Source organism: Daphnia carinata, chromosome 3 (assembly GCF_022539665.2).
Source record: "Daphnia carinata strain CSIRO-1 chromosome 3, CSIRO_AGI_Dcar_HiC_V3, whole genome shotgun sequence".
Classification (NCBI taxonomy): domain Eukaryota; kingdom Metazoa; phylum Arthropoda; class Branchiopoda; order Diplostraca; family Daphniidae; genus Daphnia; species Daphnia carinata.
The window spans coordinates 10,891,129-10,911,947 of NC_081333.1; the positions used below are offsets into that span (position 1 = coordinate 10,891,129).

The 20,819-nt window shown below is 41.6% G+C and overlaps 3 protein-coding genes across 4 annotated transcripts; 2 read left to right on the forward strand and 1 right to left on the reverse strand.

The window, feature by feature from the left end:
• Window positions 1–701: 701 nt before the first annotated feature.
• Window positions 702–2,714, reverse strand: LOC130697452 (D-aspartate oxidase-like). The gene is made up of 8 exons (XM_057520356.2): window positions 2,430–2,714; window positions 2,318–2,369; window positions 2,058–2,255; window positions 1,773–1,995; window positions 1,635–1,702; window positions 1,453–1,570; window positions 1,240–1,338; window positions 702–1,147 (listed from the first exon to the last, which is right to left on the reverse strand). The coding sequence occupies exons 1-8, from the start codon at window positions 2,566–2,568 to the stop codon at window positions 1,025–1,027; spliced, it is 1,020 nt and encodes a 339-aa protein (XP_057376339.1). The 5' UTR covers window positions 2,569–2,714; the 3' UTR covers window positions 702–1,024.
• A 1,094-nt stretch (window positions 2,715–3,808) lies between these two features.
• On the forward strand, window positions 3,809–9,194 carry LOC130697455 (importin subunit beta-1-like). Its single transcript, XM_057520358.2, has 12 exons — window positions 3,809–3,978; window positions 4,093–4,151; window positions 4,311–4,694; window positions 4,782–4,934; window positions 4,995–5,144; window positions 5,202–5,543; window positions 5,606–5,938; window positions 6,006–6,224; window positions 6,283–6,858; window positions 6,919–7,142; window positions 7,201–7,368; window positions 7,587–9,194. Coding segments are annotated over exons 1-12 (2,667 nt in total). The 5' UTR covers window positions 3,809–3,920; the 3' UTR covers window positions 7,588–9,194.
• Window positions 9,195–10,260: 1,066 nt separating this feature from the next.
• On the forward strand, window positions 10,261–20,430 carry LOC130697453 (chitin synthase chs-2-like). Of its 2 annotated transcripts, none has more exons than XM_059494363.1 (15): window positions 10,261–10,408; window positions 12,757–12,920; window positions 14,680–14,918; window positions 14,984–15,490; window positions 15,555–15,925; window positions 15,996–16,607; window positions 16,740–17,840; window positions 17,906–18,211; window positions 18,275–18,525; window positions 18,594–18,748; window positions 18,811–18,971; window positions 19,049–19,225; window positions 19,288–19,452; window positions 19,521–19,770; window positions 19,835–20,430. In XM_059494363.1, exons 2-15 carry the CDS (start codon window positions 12,808–12,810, stop codon window positions 20,212–20,214), a joined length of 4,788 nt encoding a protein of 1,595 aa, XP_059350346.1. In that variant the 5' UTR covers window positions 10,261–10,408; window positions 12,757–12,807; the 3' UTR covers window positions 20,215–20,430. The 2 variants fall into 2 exon arrangements, with proteins under 2 accessions (XP_059350346.1, XP_059350344.1); XM_059494361.1 differs by lacking the exon at window positions 10,261–10,408 and adding an exon at window positions 12,073–12,460.
• The last annotated feature ends 389 nt before the right edge of the window (window positions 20,431–20,819 follow it).

Genomic DNA, 20,819 nt, shown 5'->3' on the forward strand with positions numbered 1-20,819 from the left:
ATTCCCCTTTGCCACTATTCTCGCTCATTTGGATTTCAATTTAAATATTTGATAGTCTGGTATTTTTTGGGCTCTTGTAATAAATGCCTTTCTTCTCTCGTGTCTTTCACCCTTCCTTTACCTGTAACAGTAAGGGCTTTTGTATTTGTATTTAACGAATGTCGACTACACAAGTTTCTTGTGGCAGCATTTTACAGCGTTCCGGTCTTATGAAGGAATGAAAGAACAAGACAAACCGAGAATGACGTTGGCAGATTTCGGCCCTTGGGGGCCGCCCAAGCAACACTATATGGCCCGTCTCACCCAAGACACATCCTAACTGATAGGCACTACAATGTTTCGTTGACTTCGCACTCTCCTCTTCTTATTAGACAACGGTCGACAAAAGCTACTCAACAAATAAGGGAGGGGTCCTTGGCGTCTCTTTCAACAGCTCGTAAGACACCAACATATGGCGGTGCCAACAGAAAGGCTCTCGGCACAACATTCCACACTGTTTTGCCCTTCTACAACTCTTGACTTTCTTTGCAACCATGTCAGCCTTCTTCCTCTTCCACGTTTCAAATCGAGACATTTATTTTGTGCCTGTAGGTATCAGGTTGTTTTTGTTCCACCGGAATAATGCCTCACGTGCTATCTTAAATGATTGTACGTGATATCTAGTTCTGAAACGCCCATTCAGTAGACGGCATGCTTGTTTTCCAATTCACCATATGAGTTATTGTATTTGTTGATTCTCTTTTTGCATTTATTACAGCTTCACGAAAACCCTCCCTATTATCTACGGACAATGATCCAGCTTGCTAATTGATTGCTTTAAACAAATGTAAGGGTATTTTCTAGTAGGTAAGTCCACTAACTTTTCACGTCAATGCAAAGGTCCCAGAGTGTGATGAGGTAACTTGCAGAAATGAGCCAGCAAAGAGTTAAATTTCTTCCTCAACTAAGAACAGTAAACAAGTCTGAAGCGCCATGAACCTTTTCAAATCTGTGGACATCTTCTTTTTTTCTTCATGATTATATATCACAATTTCGAGGCCAAATAATTTTCTGAAGTTAAGGTCCCTTCAAGCAGATTAGCCACTTTCAAGGCGCATCCGTAAAACGTGGTCAAACCAGAACCTCCATGACCATAATTGTGTATGACCTGCAGAGACAACAATCGTAAAGTGACGGCAATTATCAACGGGATTCAGAGGCAGTTATAACATATTGTGCGTAGAAATAGCTCCTGCATACCGTCAGCGGTTTGTCGTCGATCATCTTCTTCTCCAGTTCGACTCGTAGTTGACTGCGGCCTGGCCGCAACCCAACCCATTCGTATAAGATTTCCGCTTTCTACGTAATATTCAGTGCCCAATAAGCATATGTTTGTAAAATAAAGGGAAAAATTAGGAGATGTGTTGCGCTGCATTACAGCTATTATGTGGTAACGGCATGTTTATCAATTACCTCTAAAGAGGGGAACAGGGAAGTACAACCTTCGAGGATAAATTTGGCATCTTCTTTCCTGGGAATGGTATCCCACTGATCCTTATCATGCGTTCCTCCCAATACAACACTGTCCTGGCTGCTCAAAATAAGAGTAATGAAGAACATTCATTGAAAGGGAAATTGGAAGACCGGGTAAATACTTTGGGATGATGTAATTTCCAACATCACTGTCATCAATCAAAATGGATTTTTGCCAGGGAGCTTTTATCTATATGTACAGTAAGGATATCATGTAACACAATGTTTTAACCGTTCCAGCAACTTGGCGAAAGACTTACACGAAAGATATGTCCACGGATCGGGTGAACTAATGTATCTTTGGCCAATTCTTTGGCTCCAATTCCAGAGCAATTGATAATTACATCAAAATCAGAAGCTAATTCTTCGAGACACTCTAGCCGTTTTACTACGACGTTGCCTCCTTTGCTGCGGAATTGCTCCATTAAATGTGGCATTAATTTGGATCCTTCACAGGTGAAAGTGACAAAACGATAGCCTTGCCTGCCAAGAAATGATATTTATTAGACGTCTGATTTCCGGTGTACGAGAAAATATTAACAGACTTCCACTGTGGTTTTTTGTAACGGGCCAATTCTTCTTTTTTGAGAACTTGAAATCCATAAACGAAATCGCTGTACGAGGGTATGGAACTCGGTGTGTCAGAAGTTTGTAAACATGGCACAAGGGACACTCCAAGCTTTCCACCTAAAGGTGAATTCCACAGTTCCCTTAAGAAATCCCATGTGCCCTTGGAATAAGCACTGCAAAAAGAAAATATATACTGAAAAATTATGCAACTTCAATTCTTTATCATAAACCTTACTAAACATCACTTTCAGGTGTATCTCCGAGAAGAAAAGGCATCCAGAGACCAGCTAGTGTTTTAACTGTTTAATTTTTTCAGTTTACTATATAGAACCTTGTGAACAAATTACCTGCTCCATCACTTGTTGTCCCAGGACTAAATTTGTCAGCAAACAGGGTAATAGGTAGATGTGGAAATTTCTCTTGCAAAACCTTTGCAACACTCAGTCCAACTATTCCTGCTCCAATCACTGCTACTCTCACAACCATCTCAAGAGTTTTGAATCCAACACAATATCACAGATAGCCACTATCAATCTAGTCTGGATTTCCTAGACCTTATTTTAGTGGGACTGCTGATAGCTGCAACACTGGATGCCTCTGAATTAGGTTCAGAAACAGTTCCTAGTAGCTCTCGGACAAACTTGAATCGTGACAAGAAGAATTTCCAAACAAGAAACCAACCTAAAACAGACCAAGTGATCTTTATTGAGTATAGAAGTTTTGAAAAAATTTTATAGGGGCTCATATGGTACTAAATTGAAAAGAATGAAAGCACGTATCAGTTGGAAAACTAAAACTCTAGATAACTGTCGTTTAACTATCGCCTCTAGTAATGGCAATGATTGAAGAAAATACCTATTCCAACAATGCTCAAAACAATAATAACAGAAGCCACCAATCCCAGGATCACGAGCAGTATATCCGTGACGAAATGGCTCATTTTTAACAAACATTTACATTAATTATGCTTCGCCATGTTAACACACGGACAAAGTTCGTGCTTTATCAAAGTTGTTGTCTTGTTGACGATTCGTTCATAATAAAACATTAAAGGCCTGTCCACTATTTAGCAAACCAAGGTTTGGTCAAGGTATACGTACAAGGTTTGCCATCTGCAATGAGAAAGAGGAAGTTCTGATGAATAGTATAAATCAAAATGAGAAATGATTTCATTTCATTTCGATAATTGGCCAGATTTACTGATCCCTATAATTTATCTACTAAATATAACAACTATTTTTAAAATTTGTAATTTGATCAATCAACAAATGCAAATAATGCCCTTTCGTTTTCCTATAGAGGACCCAAATATTTTCTGGTGATTATAAATTAAGCTATACCAGGGTTTCGTATTTTGTGTATTTTGATATTTTATTATTGCATTATTAGAAAGATGTGCGTAGATTTCGAAGCATGCTACGCTGACTAGTGACTAATAGTCAACTTTTTCGTAATGGTTTTGCCGCCATTTTTGCCGTAGCGGAAGTCTACGTTATGCTACGCGCAGACTAAATAGTCCCGTAAAATATATACGTTATCAGTACAATTAGTTAATGTCATTATTTTTTAACTAAATAAAAATTCAAGTTTATTTTTTCAAGATCCAGTGTGTGCCCCACTTTGTCCAAATATTGGATTGAGGTAATCGAGGAATTCTTTTGAAATAGAGCCTCCGCCTGGTGGTTTTTTTTTGCCACCATGTGGGACTACTCACCGGTTTTACTGAATCCAACCCTAGTCGGTAGCCGTTTGATTCTTTCACGCCAGCCCATTAACAAGTCCTAGACATTTTTTACGGCTGAAAGATCTGTGATATTTATTAAATAAAAGGAGGGAAAATGGTGCCCGAACCCAATATTCAACTAATTCAAATTTTGGAGAAAACCGTATCGTCAGGTTAGTTGGTTTTATATTATTTTTTTACATTCACAATACGGCATGGTTACAACGCCATTGATCTTCTAGTTTACGAATGCTTTTTCTAACTGCCATTCACATTTGTTTTCACAGAAAAGAATGAATTGGAAGCAGCCCAAAGTTATCTTGAACAAGCTGCTAGGGGGAATCTGGTGAGTAATGGTTCTTTATAAGTCATTTGGCTGTAGACCTTCTGTTACCAAGTGAAACTCCACCAGACACAAGAAATTTTATAGTGGCCTACCATTATTGTTGCTTGTGAGTGCTCATATACATTAAAAATGTAATTGTTGGATTGTCATTTCTTTAAGGTGGAATTTATCAGAGCCTTATCTGATATTCTTGCCCATGGAGCCAATAGCCCTGTTGCCCGGATGGCAGCTGGTCTGCAGTTGAAAAATTGCCTGACTTCTAAAGATACAGATGTTAAGCTAGAGTACCAACAAAGATGGTTGTCGTTCCCACCCGACCTAAGGGCCTATGTCAAAAAGAACATTTTAGCTGCCTTGGGAACAGAGACTATTCGACCCAGTTCTGCTGCCCAGTGTGTTGCGTATATGGCAGTTGCTGAACTGCCAGTCAGTCAATGGCCAGAACTTATTTCAGTACTTGTTGCCAATGTCACTGCAGCCAACAGCACTGAAATGGTTCGTGAAGCCACACTTGAAACTATTGGATACATTTGCCAGGATATTGTAAGTGGCTTCATCAAGATTATAAATTTCAATTCTGATCAAATTGGCAAGAGGCATATCAATTATATTTTTTTTTTTCTAAATTAGGATGCTGAGGTGTTAGCAACTCAGTCGAACGAGATCCTTACCGCCATCGTTCATGGTATGAAGCGCGAAGAACCAAGTAACCACGTCAGATTGGCCGCCACAACTGCATTGTTGAATTCTTTGGAGTTCACCAAAGCCAACTTTGATAAAGAAGTATATTCCTCGGTTAGTTTGATCAGTCAATTTTTTACCGATATATTTTTTTTTACGTAGAGTGAACGCCACTTCATTATGCAAGTTGTATGTGAAGCAACGCAGTCACCTGACACCAAAGTGCGTGTTGCAGCTCTTCAATGCCTGGTCAAAATTATGTCTCTCTATTATCAATACATGGAGCACTATATGGGACCTGCGCTTTTCGCCGTAAGTCACAATAATGAATAGAAGAAAGGAATATTAAAGCATAAAATTTCTGAATAGATTACCCTGGAAGCGATGAGATCGGAAATCGATGAAATCGCCCTTCAAGGTATTGAATTCTGGTCGAACGTTTGCGATGAGGAAGTGGATTTGGCCATCGAGGCTAGCGAGGCTGCTGAAATGGGGCGTCCTCCCGAGCATACTTCGAAATTTTACGCCAAGGGCGCGCTTCAGTACTTAGTTCCCGTATTGATGCAAACCCTGACCAAACAAGAAGAGTATGATGACGAGGACGATTGGAATCCTTGTAAGGCAGCTGGCGTATGCCTCATGTTGTTAGCTAACTGCTGTGAAGATGTTATTGTTCCTCACGTGCTTCCGTTCGTCAAGGAAAATATTGAGGTAGAGACGTTCGTATTTTATATCTTCCGTGTGACAAGTAAGTTTAATACTTCTTTCTTTAGAATCCTGATTGGCGTTTCCGCGATGCTGCTGTCATGGCTTTTGGCTCCATTCTCGAAGGGCCTGATGCCACACAGTTAAAGCCAATTGTAGAACAAGCCATGCCTTTCCTGTTTAAATTGATGCATGATACCAGCGTTAATGTTCGCGATACTGCAGCATGGACGATAGGACGTGTTTGTGAAATCATTCCCGATGCCGCTGTAGCCCCTCCGAATTTGCAGCCATTGCTTCAAGCGTTAGTCACTGGACTGACTGCAGAACCTCGTGTTGCCTCTAATGTCTGCTGGGCGTTCTCAAGCCTTGCTGAAGCTGCCTATGAAACTGCATCACAGGTATTTAATTTCTTTTTATCCGAAATTATTTTTAAAATATATATATATGTATTGTGTTAATGAACAGGCTACTGACGGAAATGAACCGGACTCCTACTGCCTATCTGAATATTTTGAGCCAATTGTTCAGAAATTGTTGGAAACTACCGATAGACCAGACGCTGCCCAAGCTAATCTTCGTGCCGCTGCCTATGAAGCTTTAATGGAAATGGTCAAAAACTCTCCCAAGGACTGCTATCTCACCGTTCAAAAGACTACAATGGTGATCTTGGAGCGATTGCAACAGGTATTTCTGCCAACATATTTTCCAGAATTATATAAATATTTTGGATTTTTCTATCAAGGTCCTTAACATGGAATCCCATGTGTCATCGCACTCGGATCGAGTCCAGTACAACGATCTGCAGTCCCTACTTTGCGCCACGCTTCAAAGCGTACTTCGTAAAGTCACCCCAGAAGATGCGCCCAAGATTTCCGACCCGATCATGGCGGCCCTGCTGCAGATGTTCAATTCGAGCGCTGGGCCAAACCGAGCTGGTGGTGTTCAGGAGGACGCGTTGATGGCAGTGGCTACTTTGACTGAAGTTCTTGGCGAAGGCTTCATCAAGTACATGGAAGCTTTCCGCCCCTATCTCATCATGGGATTGAGGAACCACGCTGAAACCACCATATGTCAGGCGTCGGTTGGTTTGGTTGGTGATATTTGCCGAGCCCTTGGTGTCAAGATTCTTCCCTTCTGCGATTCGATTATGTCGCTTCTCTTGGAAACGCTTGGCAACAATGATGTCGATCGGAAAGTGAAACCACAAATTCTGGCTGTATTTGGAGATATGGCTTTGGCCATCGGCCCAGAATTCAAGAAATACCTTGAACTGGTTCTTGGCATGCTTCACCAGGCATCTCAGGCCCAAGTCAACCGGGTAATTATAGTTTTTAAGATTTTATCCATATAAATTTCTTCAGTACCTGGTTTTCCTCAGAACGATTTCGACATCATGGATTACTTGAACGAGTTGAGAGAATGCTGTTTGGAAGCATACACTGGAATTGTTCAAGGTCTCAAAGGAGAAGACAAGGAAACGATTGGCACCGATGTTCAACTTCTACTTCCGCATGTTCCACACATGATCAATTTCATCACGACGATCGCGAGAGACAGGGAGAAGTCGGACGGAACGATTTCCGCTGCCGCTGGCCTTATCGGGTATACAATTATTGTTATCGTGAGTGGTATCAATCTAATTTTGTTTAATTTTCCACAGCGATCTTTGTTCGGCATTTGGTCACCAGTTATTGCCATTTGTTGATACTGAACCCATCACCGAGATGTTGACAATTGGCCGACGATCAAAGACAGGAAAAACTAAAACGCTGTCGAACTGGGCCACGAAGGAAATCCGTCGCCTGAAGAGCTCAGTCACTGCTAGTTGGTGAGTATTTCAGCTGCTAGCGTATTTTAGTTTCAAAGTGAGAGGAACGCTTTATTCTAGTTAATTTCATTTTAAATTACCCTTATTTTTATCCATAAAGTTAAGTTATTTTATCTTAGGTTAGGTACGTATAGTACGATAAACATTGGTTCTAAGGTTGATTGTGAGTGAAAGAGTATGGATATGAATGCGATTCTTTGTCTTATTGTCTGTTGCAGATTGGCCAAATGAATGGTACGCATGCGCGTGAAGCAAAAGAGAAAATACGTGAACATTTTGATGATGAAGCGTGAGTGGTGGATGAAAGTGAATCGGACTATGCCTACTAGTATCTCTTTTCAAAACTTGAAAACTTATTCCTCACTTCAGTACACCTACACGCAGTCTTCCATCCTCTATCTCTTCTGTCTTTCCTTATTTTTTTTTACGGAAACCATCGCACCAATTCCTCTTCCTCGCCAGCACTAGTTCGCCCTTCCGTTTCAGTCTCTTTTCCTCCCTTTTTCCGTTTATTTTGGTTGAACGCTGTACGAATGTCCGAACGGATGTCTGCGAGCGTGTGAGTGTATGTATGTGTACAAGTAACATATCCATCATGTATGTCTGTATGTGTGCGAATGGGAAGTCGGTCAATTGATCTGTATGGAAAGATGTGAGAAAATGAGACGTGAAACTTGTATGATTGAAGTGTCGGGGAGGGAATTCGAGTAAATGAGTGAGCGAAAGAGAATTTGCACGCAAGGGCGACCTTAGTGTCAAACCAGTTCTATCAATTTCTCTCTTCCCCCTTTCTATCTAATTAAGGTTTTCCACTTAATCCAAGAAAAAAAGGGAAGGGCTTGCACATTTAGCTAAACCAACGACTGATAACGCGGGAAAAACGACTTTATACTGACGTGAGTGTGTGCGTGAATGTATGTTTCGGGTTTGTTTCATGTAGTAAGAATCTTAGATGTCCTTGCCAGCCTTTGAAAAAGATATTCACCATCGTAAGGGATAGTGCGTGTTGATTCCATTCCAATTTATATTACCGACCGATATCTATAATTTGGCCAGCTTATGAGACATGGTAATAAGCGAATAGTGATCTTTTTTTATTTTAACATTTCCCCAACAATTTAGAATCTAATCATTAATTTCAAACGCTCTTAATTTGGTCGAGTCATACCTGTTGTAAATGAGAATACCAAGTACCTTTAAAAGTAAAAGCTCATCTAAGAGAGGGCGAATTGTTTAGAAATAGTGAACTAGAACTTGGTAATTAGATTGGAATAGAAGAAAAAAAAAAGTTTTTGCGAATTGTAATTTCGGTGAATGAAGAAATGATGGGGAATTTTGTAACGAAACAATGTGTGAATGGAACTCTCCGGTGTAACTGAAACTGTGTAAATGTGACCGACTTAATACTTCTTAACGTGACTAATAAATGTGCGCAGTGCGGGCCCTTGAAAAAAAAACAAAACATTACTCGCCTTCATTACAGTATTTAGCACGAACGATTACAAAGTACTAATCTAGTGACTGAGAATCAAAGAGATCGGACATTCCTTCCTGTCTTAAAATTTTTATTATTTCATCACGTTTCGATTTTAAATCGAAATCTTTCGATGCAAGTGGTTTGTATCTTCCGTTTCATGTTTTATTTAATATTTTTTTTTTAATAACTACGCTCAATTAATGGGAAACGTACCCCATACCTTCAGTGGAAAAGCTTGTGTCTACTTGCCAACTTTTCACTCTAAACTACTTACTGGTTCTTGCAGCAGTAAACGGTGTGATTGCATCTTTGTCTTTAATTAATACAAATATTCGTCGTGATTTTTTAATTTGGTTTGAAAAACGAGATTTGTACGCCTTGGTGGATGTTTTTGCCCGCAATTGAAATATGGTAGGTATAGAATTTAACACCTTACATTTGTGACTGATATAGATTGTTGCGGTCTTTATCCAGGTGGTAAATGAAAGAAGAAAAATCCGTGTTTGGTAACCAGGAAACAACGAGTAACTGTTAGAGGTAAACCAGTGTCGGTCAGTCTTACGGTAAAAGCTTGTGTAATATATATATAACAAATAAATACAAATTTTGAGGGATTTTAGTTCACCGTACCAGAAACCTTCGGTCTGTTATGTATTGTTACGGTTGAGAAAGCTGTAAAGGGCCATCTTTTTCCGTCTCGGCGTCGTGTGTGAAATAGGTGAGTGTAGGCTGACGTACCCCCGAAGGCCGCATGCACCGTACGGAATTCCTTTTTTAAAGCGCTATTTGATGTTGGCGTTTCTTCCTCCTAGCCAATTGCTGAAAAAAGAAAAGAACAAAAAAAAAATTGTGGAACATCTGAAAATATTTGCTAATCTATCATTGTGGATTTTCTGCTTAAAACGGATCTTTGGATTATTCGATGAAATGGAAGGTTTCGGATGGATTTAATGTGGGACTCCATTAACTCGCAGCTGTTGTAAGGTAACGGTTCATACTACAAGAAATGCATAACAATGTGGTACTCGATAAGACTCTGCGCATTAGGAAAACAGAAGGTCAAAAATGATTACTGCCTGCACTCCATTTCATTTGGGAAATGGCACCTGTAAGGAAATACTGGAGGAATTAGAAGAAATAGAAAGGATTTCGGGCGACCGTTTTCCCCTTGATTGAAGCGAAGGGGAACAGGGCACATTCATGGTTATAACATTCATGGCTGTTTGCCCGTTTCCCTTACCTGACGGGTCTCTTACCTGTTGAACCTCCTCTCCTTTATCATCTTGCTCTTTCTCCTGCTTTTCTTCCTCCGGTTCCCTTTCCTCTCTCTTTCTTCCTCCCCTTCACTTTGTCGGTTAGTGGTGGCGCATTTCGGTCTGGCTGGCAATGGCAGCATTCAGCAGCAGTTGGTAGAGATTCAGTCGAGTCGAGTCGCTACGCTAGTTGAGAATCCCCTTCACCTCCGCTCTCTCTCTTTCTTCAGTTTTCAACAATCACAAGGAAAACTAGGATGTGCTCTTGGACCGGATTTTGATTAGCACATCGTCTACTCCATATTCAAAGGTAAGACATTTTTCTTTTATCGATTTCTTTCTTTTTGTCTTTGTTTTAGTGCATATTGCGGTGTTTCATAGACAGCATCTGGGGTACTGGGTAGTTGCGGTTTTGGGGTCTCTTGTTTTTTGTGTGTGTGTGAGCGTTTTGGCCCTTGCCAATGCCGTGCAGTGTTCGTGTTGTTTTGTCCAGCCTGGCGTTCTGCCTTCCATCGTGGTATGGCAACTTCGAGCGACGACCTACTTTCTCGTCTTCTCAGTTTTCGACACGGATTAGCGGTTCGAACATATTTTCAGTGTAACCCCAAACTCAGATGTGTTTATCATAGTTCTAGCAAAATTCTTGAACTATTTTTCGGCGTCGCGTGTCCCTAATTCTTGTCATTTATAGATTTATGAATCAGTTTTCGTTCAGTACGTATTCCTTCAAACTGAATTCGACAGTCACGTACAGCGTAACACGTAAGCCTGGCTACATTCTAGTGAAAGGATGAAATTATGCGTACACTATTGCGTGGGTGACTTTGACGAACGGTGGTTGCTCTAGCTCTTGCATTCTATAGTACATACCCAAGACACGAGAAAGGAACTGGATCAGCTTTTCAAAATTTAATGCACATTCCGTGTACACCTATAATATACAGGTTGATATCCGATTAAAAGTAAAAGCTAGGGCGTTGGAGAAAAAAAAAAACGTACGTAACCAGATTCTTTGATGAAGTTGAAACGAAAGAGGGAAAGTTTGTGTAACGTTTCGTAATGTAAGGATCTGATTCAGGCGTGGGCGGAGTATGTGTGGAGGAGGGAAGTAAGCTTCGGGAACTCTTTTCTAAAGGAGAAAGAGAAGGTCATGTATCTTTTAGTATAATAGAAGGATACGTTCTAATGAATATCAAGAAAGGAACAAACAATAAATCGAATATGGCCCTTCTTGGTTGTGTGGTATCTCCCAAAAAGGGGGAACCGGAAGGTCCATTATTCTTCACCAAGGTTTTGTGCAATGATTTCGTGGTCTCTGTCCCCTCTTGCGTACTCACCTGAGCCAAGTCTGCTGTTATTTATACTTTTGTGAGTTTCTGTTTGCTAACAGCAATAAAGAAATGATCAATTAGAAAATAGCCACATTCCCTGGGCGCAATTTTTCCTTATCTGGTGGGAATCGATAATGCCCGATGTGTCAAAAACATCATTTCCGAAAAAAATATGCAGAAAAAGAAAATGCGAAGCGTACACTTAACCTCGATTTTATCTTTTCGGAAGAGTATTCCCACCTTAAAGGTTATGTGCACAGTTGGTTCGTGACTGACACATATTTCTTCCTACTGCCGTGAAGAAGAAAAAAGGGAAGAATTACACGGGCGGAACTTGGTCATTTGCATGGAGAAAACAAAAATAGGAACATCGACCCCCATTTTTGATGCATTTTAAAAGGCCAAGTAAAATTTTTTGGGTGTTTTTTTTTCCCTTTTAGTCCCTTCCTCTCTTTTGTCTTTCGTTCTCTCCCCTTTGAGAAAGCATGATCGATATGCCGCGGGAGTTAGCTGTTGTTACACTTGTTTCTCCCCTGCAGCCATTCAAACGGAACGGGAGAGAAAAAGAACAAAAATTCACATTCAAACGGGAGGGGTTTCATATACATATTAAGACAGTGTCCCTACCTGAAACAACGTCAGTCGGTGTCTTGACCACTCACTAGTGAAGGTGCGTCGCTCGTGCCAGCCCTTTTTTTTTTTTTTTACATGTACTCGTGTGTATGTGTGTGTAAATGTGCCGCCTAAAACAGTAGGGATTGGATTATTTGCATATAGACTCATGTTTGAATCGTGAAGCCACTGTCTAATAAACTATGGCTAGCAAAGATCGCGCTGTGTATAGTAAACGGTTGACACCGGGTCGGAGTAGTAGCTCCCAAGACACTTCCACCTCTGATTATGGTCGAGTGATTCATAGCAACTTCCATTTTGCCGAAGGTCCTAGTGCCCTTTACTCGGGCCGAAGGAGTGCCCTAGAAGACGCCAGTCCCATAAACAAACCGCTCGTCAGTTTAGATGTTAACATTGATGTAAGTTTGCCGTTAACTTTAGCGCGACAACTATCCGTAAAAATGTAATTCATTGACCTGTTTCCCGTGGAATTTTATGAACGCAAAGGTGGAAACAAAAAAGTAGAATGTTCCGCCTTTGCAGTTGACCTAATTTTGACTGTTGGTGATCACGACCGCAGAGTGTGTATCTTCTTGGGAATGAAATGGGTCGGCCGGAAGATGGTTCTCGAACAATTGTTACAAGCTGTGACGATACTATTGTAATTTTAATTCAAATTGAACAAGTTTCCCTATTTTTCTTCTTCAAATTATAGTCAAAGAACAGCGTGAGCAGCCGAGGGAAACGGGTGCGAAGTGTCAACACGATGGCGCCGCAACAGCCGATGAACGTGGCGAATGATCCAGGTGTTTCCGACGAGGAGGAATACACGGAAGATGAGGAGAGCCCGTTAACCAATAATGATATATATGGCGGCAGGTAACATTAAAATACTCTTTTAACAACTCCGTCGCATCATTTCGTGAGATCCCTCATGAGGATGATGCGAGAACGGTCACGTTGGTTCATCTACCGTTATAGATGTGTAACATGTGCCACCTGTTTCCCCTACATCACCGTTAGACGAAGAAGAATCCCATCTGTGGGCTCTTAGAGGGCCGTAACAGGATATGCAATCACGGCCTTATAAAGGGCAACTAGCATCTGTTTAGACCATTGATTCTTAGCACTTGGGTATTTTGGAACAGTCTGGGTTACTTGAACGGGATTCACAACAGTTGTTTTTATTGCTTGTTTAAGGAAAATCGAGTTTCAAACGAGAACAGACCAAACTCTTTGTATTGTGGCGACGAATTCCATTTAGTTAACAATGGAACTGGTTTTCGTTTGAATTTAGTTTTCAAGGGTCTAAGGCTTGTCATATTTCATTGCAGACATGTTTGGAAATAGTAGATCTAAAAAGCATTTGACGATTCTTGTCACGAACCGGCTCAAACTATTCGTTCTTAGAAATCCCACCGTTCTTTAGAAACAAATAAAAAAAAAGTTACTTGAACAGCGCATGATATTATATCCAACAGCATAATATGAATGGCGTAGACAGATATGGCGGATGTTTTACCTGACCTACACACCTTGCCAACAGCCTTTATTTTCCACAACTTTTCTCTTTTTGGTACTCTTTTCCAATTGGCAATTATAGTGAAAGTTTTCTAGTGCAGTCTCCTATCTTTTTTTTTTTCCTATTTTGTTGAAAGAGAAAAAACGAGGCCGAATCGAGTGAAAGGGAAGCGACAAGAAGACTGGATAATAGAATAAAAGCATAAGCCCGGCAGCTAAATGGTCTTTTGTGTGTATAAAACTAATGCCACCTCTCTCTTTCTGCACGTAGTCGACGTTTTACCCACTGAATATTCAATCAAATTTTCGAATGCTATTCCATAGCCAAAATGTACGTCTCTCAGAAGGACGAACGAGATTGAAACATTGTTTGGTTATTTTCTAAAATAACGAACCTCGACTGGTCGTGAATTGAAACCATTTTAAATTACGTCACGCCTCCATTAAAAATGAAAGCTTCAAGTTTACTTCTGGGGAGTTGTTACCAATGGGTTTTCTTGGGGCTGGGAGAGGGTTTTTGAAAATTCAGGTTGTTACACCTGTACTTACTACCTTCGCTATTTTTTTTTGCCACCTTGTCACGCAGTACATTACGTCGTGCAAGCTTTCCAACTATATTCCGTAGCTAGTGTCGTAATTTTTTTTGTCGCAATTCATGAACGTCTAGAACAAAGAAACATGGGGGATAGCGCTCCAGTTTGAAAATGTGATGTGCCGTAATAATATGCAGTCAAGTCCAACCGTTATTTTACTGCCCCATCCCTCCCGTCTGGCAATCCTTTCTAAAAGTGTGGATGTGTATTTGGGTATTCGACGAAATTAAGGTCATTTTTTCATCTGACTAGTGTTTGTTTGTTGCCCGCTTACTTTAGCGAATGTCCGACGGGCTATTCAATGTCTAGAACAGAACCACACCCATACCAAAAAGAAATCCGAGGTCAACCGTGAACAAAAGAAATGCTTTCTATCCCTTTTTTTTTCCTACCCGTTCTCCTTGCAAGACCTTCGTGATCTATATTAACTTAAACTAAACTTTCATAACTGCTGCAAGCGATCATTTCTTATTTTTTTAGTTTCTTTTTATCTTTATGAATTGTATGATTTTTTTTTCCTACAGCCAAAGAAGCGCAATCGACACGAAAGGATGGGACGTATTCCGCAATTTACCACCGGAAGATTTGAGTGGTTCCCTTGCCAACCAAAAGGTTGTCGAAATGACAGTCAAGATCTTCAAGGTGGTGGCCTATTTGTTGACATTCGTCGTCGTCCTCTCGGCTGGTGTCATCTCCAAAGGCACTGTCTTATTTATGACCTCTCAAATCAAACCTGGCCGATCAACAGAATATTGTACTCGACGTACGTCAATTAGATATAATGCTTAATATGGAATTATTTTTTAATGATTCGTAATTGAAAATTAGGAGCTGGAAGGTCCTTTCAGGCCCATTTGAGCGAAGATGAGCGTGTCTCATGGATGTGGGCGTTGCTATTCAGTTTCGTCATCCCCGAATTCTTCATGTGGTTCCGGTCGTCACGTATTTGTTTCTTTCGACAATGGAAACGGCCGCGCTTTTTCGATTTTATGGTGGTCGTCGTCTTTGAGACGCTGCACGTCATTGGTGTCGCCATGCTCATCTACGCCGTCTTGCCCAACATGAAGGTCGTCCAGGGCGCCATGCTCACTAATTGCGTCTGCCTTGTTCCAGGCATTCTTGGTCTATTGTCACGCAATTCCAAGGAGTCTAAACGATTCGCCAAATCAATTGTCGACATCTTTGCTATCATGGCCCAGATTAGTGGATGTTTTCTTTGGGTTATTCCGGAGCTCAACAAAACCAACTGGCACCACGTCTGGATGTTGCCTGCATCGCTCATCTTAACATCGTTTGGATGGTGGGAAAATTACGTTGACAAACATTCACCTATAGGTACGTTTGTAATCTTCTTGCATTAGACTGGAAATGGATTAACAATAATTTCGTTTTACTTTAGGTTTTGTCAAATACTTGGGCAAGATCAAAGAAAAGATGAAAGCCACTCGCTATTTCACTTACATTTTTGTTAGTGTTTGGAAAGTGATGGTCTTTTTCTGTTCAATGCTCTTGATCGAACTCCTCACGGTCGGCAAGATGGACAACATATTCCTGTTCTTTATGCCTGGTTTCGGTGATCATAAAGTCAACTTGACGGAGCTCAGTACCAATAAATTCGCTAACCTAGACATTCCCGGTGCTGGACGATTGACTGAAACAGAAACCATCCCGGCATGGCCCAATACGGCTATATATCTTTGCGTCATTCAATCATTCGCTTCGATGCTCTGTTTCGGTCTTGGAAAGTTTGCCTGTAAAATTTGCATTCAGGTATGTTAGACAAATTATAGACAAGTTTAACGTGATTGTTCACACTACCCTTTTTTGTTTCGTGATTCAGGGTTTCAGCTACGCTTTCCCCGTCAATCTGACGATCCCAGTGACCATTTCACTCTTGATTGCGTTTTGTGGCTTGCGAATTGGCAATCCCTGCATGTTTTCCGACGCCATACCACCGTATTTATACTGGGATTGCCCCAACGGCGACTTCCTCACCGAGGTTATTACCAATCAATACGCCTGGGTCTGGCTCCTCTGGCTCCTTTCGCAAACTTGGATTACTCTCCACATTTGGACGCCAAAATGCGAGCGTTTGGCCACCACGGAAAAGCTGTTTGTCAATCCATTTTACTGCTCGCTACTTATCGACCAGTCGATGGGCATGAACCGTCGCCGAGACGATGAAAGTGACGTTAAAACGGAAGACATTGAGCTGGAACGTGACGGCGTCGCCGATACGGACATGACACAATATTACGAGACCATATCCATCGGGACGGAATCGTCGACAGCCACACCCAAGACCGTCAAGGCTTCGGACAGCATCACCCGCATTTACACTTGCGCTACCATGTGGCACGAGACCACCGAAGAAATGTTGACCTTCTTAAAGTCCATCTTTCACATGGACGAAGACCAGTCTGCCCGTCGTGTCGCTCAAAAGTATCTCAAGGTGAGCGTCTCTAAAACAACGCCCAAATTCATTAGAATCATTGAAGGATGTTTTGTTTTTCCGCCCTTTTATTTTATCTGACATTCCGTGATTGTCCCTGAATTTTGAATTCTATTATTTTTTTTTAAACAGATCGTCGACCCTGATTATTATGAATACGAAACTCACATTTTCTTCGATGACGCTTTCGAATTGAGCGATCACAGCGATGACGATGTCGTTGCTAACCGATTCGTGAAACTCTTGATGAACGTCATGGACGAAGCGGCCTCTCACGTCCATCAGACCAACATTCGACTTCGCCCGCCCAAGAAATACCCGACACCTTATGGTGGCCGTCTCGTTTGGACACTACCCGGCAAGACCAAGATGATTGCTCACTTGAAGGACAAGGGCAAGATCCGTCACAGGAAGAGATGGAGTCAAGTCATGTACATGTACTACCTCCTTGGACACAAATTGATGGAACTGCCCATTTCGGTCGATCGTAAGGAAGTCGTCGCCGAAAACACTTTCCTCCTCACCCTCGACGGCGACATTGACTTTTTGCCCAATGCTGTACAACTCTTGGTCGATTTGATGAAAAAGAACCGAAACCTGGGCGCTGCATGCGGACGCATCCATCCCGTCGGATCCGGCCCTATGGTGTGGTATCAACTCTTCGAATACGCTATCGGCCATTGGCTCCAAAAGGCTACCGAACACATGATTGGCTGCGTCTTGTGTAGTCCTGGTTGCTTCTCCCTCTTCAGAGGCAAAGCTCTCATGGACGACAACGTTATGCGCAAGTACACGACCCGATCCGACGAAGCCAGACATTACGTCCAGTACGATCAGGGCGAGGATCGTTGGCTTTGCACCTTACTCTTGCAACGTGGATACCGTGTCGAATACTCTGCCGCCAGTGACGCCTACACCCATTGTCCTGAAGGTTTCAACGAATTTTACAATCAACGTCGTCGCTGGGTGCCTTCCACTATGGCCAACATTATGGATTTGCTGGGCGACTACAAACGGACCATTAAAATCAACGACAATATCTCCCTGCCTTACATCTTCTACCAAAGCATGTTGATGGGCGGTACTATCCTTGGTCCTGGAACCATTTTCCTCATGTTGGTGGGTGCCTTCGTCGCCGCTTTCCGTATCGACAACTGGAGCAGTTTCATCTACAACTTGATTCCGATCCTCTTCTTCATGTTCATCTGCTTTGTCGCCAAATCCGAAATTCAGGTAAGACTGCATAAAGATGATCCAAACTTAGGCCATTAATTAATTTGTCTTTTTTTCTTCTATAGTTACTTGTTGCGCAGATATTATCCGCCTGTTACGCCTTAATCATGATGGCTGTGATTGTCGGTACAGCGTTACAGTTAGGCGAGGACGGAATAGGTTCGCCATCGGCCATCTTCTTGATAGCCTTATCAGGGTCGTTTTTTATAGCAGCCTGTCTCCATCCACAAGAATTTTGGTGCGTCGTACCCGGTCTCCTCTACCTGATGATGATTCCCTCCATGTACTTGCTCTTGATTCTCTACTCTATCATTAACTTGAACGTCGTATCCTGGGGTACTCGTGAAGTTCAAACCAAAAAGTCTAAAAAGGTACGGGGGCTCTAGAAAGGCAACATAGTTTGATTAATTGACCAACTGTTTCATCGTATGCAGGAAATTGAAAGGGAGAAAAAGGAAGCTGAAGAAGAGGCCAAGAAAGCCAAAATGCAAAAGAAATCTGGCCTACTAGGATTTTTCAATAGTTCCATGACAGATTCGGAAGAAGGATCACTGGAATTGAGTTTTGCAGGACTATTCAAGATCATGTGTTGTACCCATCAAAAAGCGGTTGACGAGAAGCAACAATTGCTTCGCATTGCAGACACATTGGAATCACTAAACAAGCGTTTAGACATCATCGAAAGGTATACCCGCTTTTACAAAACTTACGTATCTATGCTTATTTATCTAATGGTTATCTTTGATCAACCAGAGCTGTTGATCCTCATGGTTTGGTGGGACCTCGTCGTCGATCCATGTCACGTACGTCACATAGAGGCGGCGGCGGTGTCGACGGTTTGGCTTCCGTCCACGAAAACGATGGTGGATCTAACACTGACGATAGCGATGACGAAAGTGACAGCGTTGGTAAGTCGTTTTTGTGACTTCTTGTTGGGTTGTGTCTCATAAAAGTCGCTTGGTTTTCCCAGAACCCAAAACGGAACGTGACGAATTGATCAATCCCTACTGGATTGAAGATAAGGACCTGAAACGCGGAGAAGTGGACTACTTGTCTGGCCCTGAAATTCAATTCTGGAAAGACTTGCTCGACAAATACTTGTATCCAATCGACGAGAACAAAGAACAACAAGTGCGTGTTTGTTTTTTCGTGGTTTCGTGCTTTGCTTTATCGTTTAATGATTTGTTTTTATCTTTTTTTTGCATTAGGCTCGTATTGCGGCCGATTTGATCGAGTTGCGCAACAAGTCCGTCTTCTTCTTCTTCATGTTCAATGCCCTCTTCATCTTGATCGTCTTCTTGCTCCAGTTGAACAAAGGTGCCCTGCACGTTGACTGGCCTTTGGGTGTCAAGACCAATATTACCTACATCGAAGAAACATCTGAGGTGCGTGACGAGAATCTATCTCTATTCAGCGTTGTATAAAACTATACCGTTATTTTAACTAGGTTTTGATTACGAAAGAATATTTGCAGCTGGAACCTATAGGTCTTGTTTTCGTCTTCTTCTTCGGCCTCATTCTTATCATCCAGTTTGTTGCTATGTTGTTCCATCGTTTCGGAACGTTGTCCCACATCTTGGCCTCTACCGAGCTCAGCTGCTGCAGTCGCAAGGTAAAACCGTTTGTTTCTAAGCTCTTTAAAATTGATACTGTAACAATCTTTTACTCGTCTTAAAATAGGTCGACGACTTGTCGGAAGACGCTTTCATCGACAAAAACGCTGTTGAAATCGTGCGTAATTTGCAACGGCTGCGAGGCATTGACGATGCCGATGAAGATAACGAATCTGGTTCTTATCGGGATCGCATTGGCCATCGGCGAACAATTCACAATTTGGAGAAACAGAAGCAGAAAAAACGCATCACTGGCACTTTGGATGTGGCTTTCAAGAAGCGCTTCTTTTCCATGACTGCCGAAGGCGAGATTGAAGGTAAACTTAACAGTTATTAATAGAAAGTAATGAATTTAACCAATGGTTCCGATATTTTCGACAGACACTCCGGTAATGAGTAACATGCGCAAAATACCTATGCGTCGTGAAACCATTAAAGCCTTGGAAGTCCGCCGAAACACAGTTATGGGAGAGGCCCGTAAACGCTCTACCATGCAAACACTTGGTGCTAATAATGAATTCAATCGTAACAAGAATCGGCATCGTAACAAAGCAACCGTCGTTGGTAACACTGTCGAGCGCATTTACTCACTCAACGCTCAACTCAACCAGGTTGTGGGTAATTCGAATGCAGCCGTTCCCAATGAAGGTTATGAAATGAGCTCGGACGAAGATCGTTCTAATGTTACTCGCAACTCAATGCGCCATGCGCAACCAACACCCCAGCCCGTCTTGGCTGAAGTGCGGAACAGTCAGTTGTGAGCCGACAATGCTCAAACGATGCTGAAGAATCACTTCCTCTAAGTGAATCCTTCTACTCTTCCGTTCCTTCCTTCTGGCTTTTTTTTTTATTTTACAAAAAAATTATTAATGACCGTAATGGGACCTACTTACGATTGAGTGCTTGCACATGGCATTTATTTGACTTGTAATTTTTAAAAGATGGACTATTCGTGTACAAAAAATATACATTAAAAATAAATACCCCTTGTAGTTTTTGCGTTGTTGAGAATGAGAATCACAGAGAATAAGGGTCGGGTCTATTGTACCGACAGATTTTCGGTGCCCGACGATCTGGTAATGTTGCATGGGAATTATTTTTCTTATGTTTCCGCCGCCATTGAGAATGAAGACAAATATTCGGTGTATTTCAAGGGTGGTTGGTTTAAGATGAAAACCAATAACTGAATCGGAATCAGCGTCCAATTTTCATTATACTTTGTGTGAGTTTCGACGAATTCCAAGAGATATCGTTTTTTGCCGATTTTGGCAAAAGTGAGAAGGGTAGGCTATACCCTTCTCACTTTTTCGTTTTTGGCCAAAATCTAGAAATCGTTAAATATACATCATTTCAATTTGAAATCACA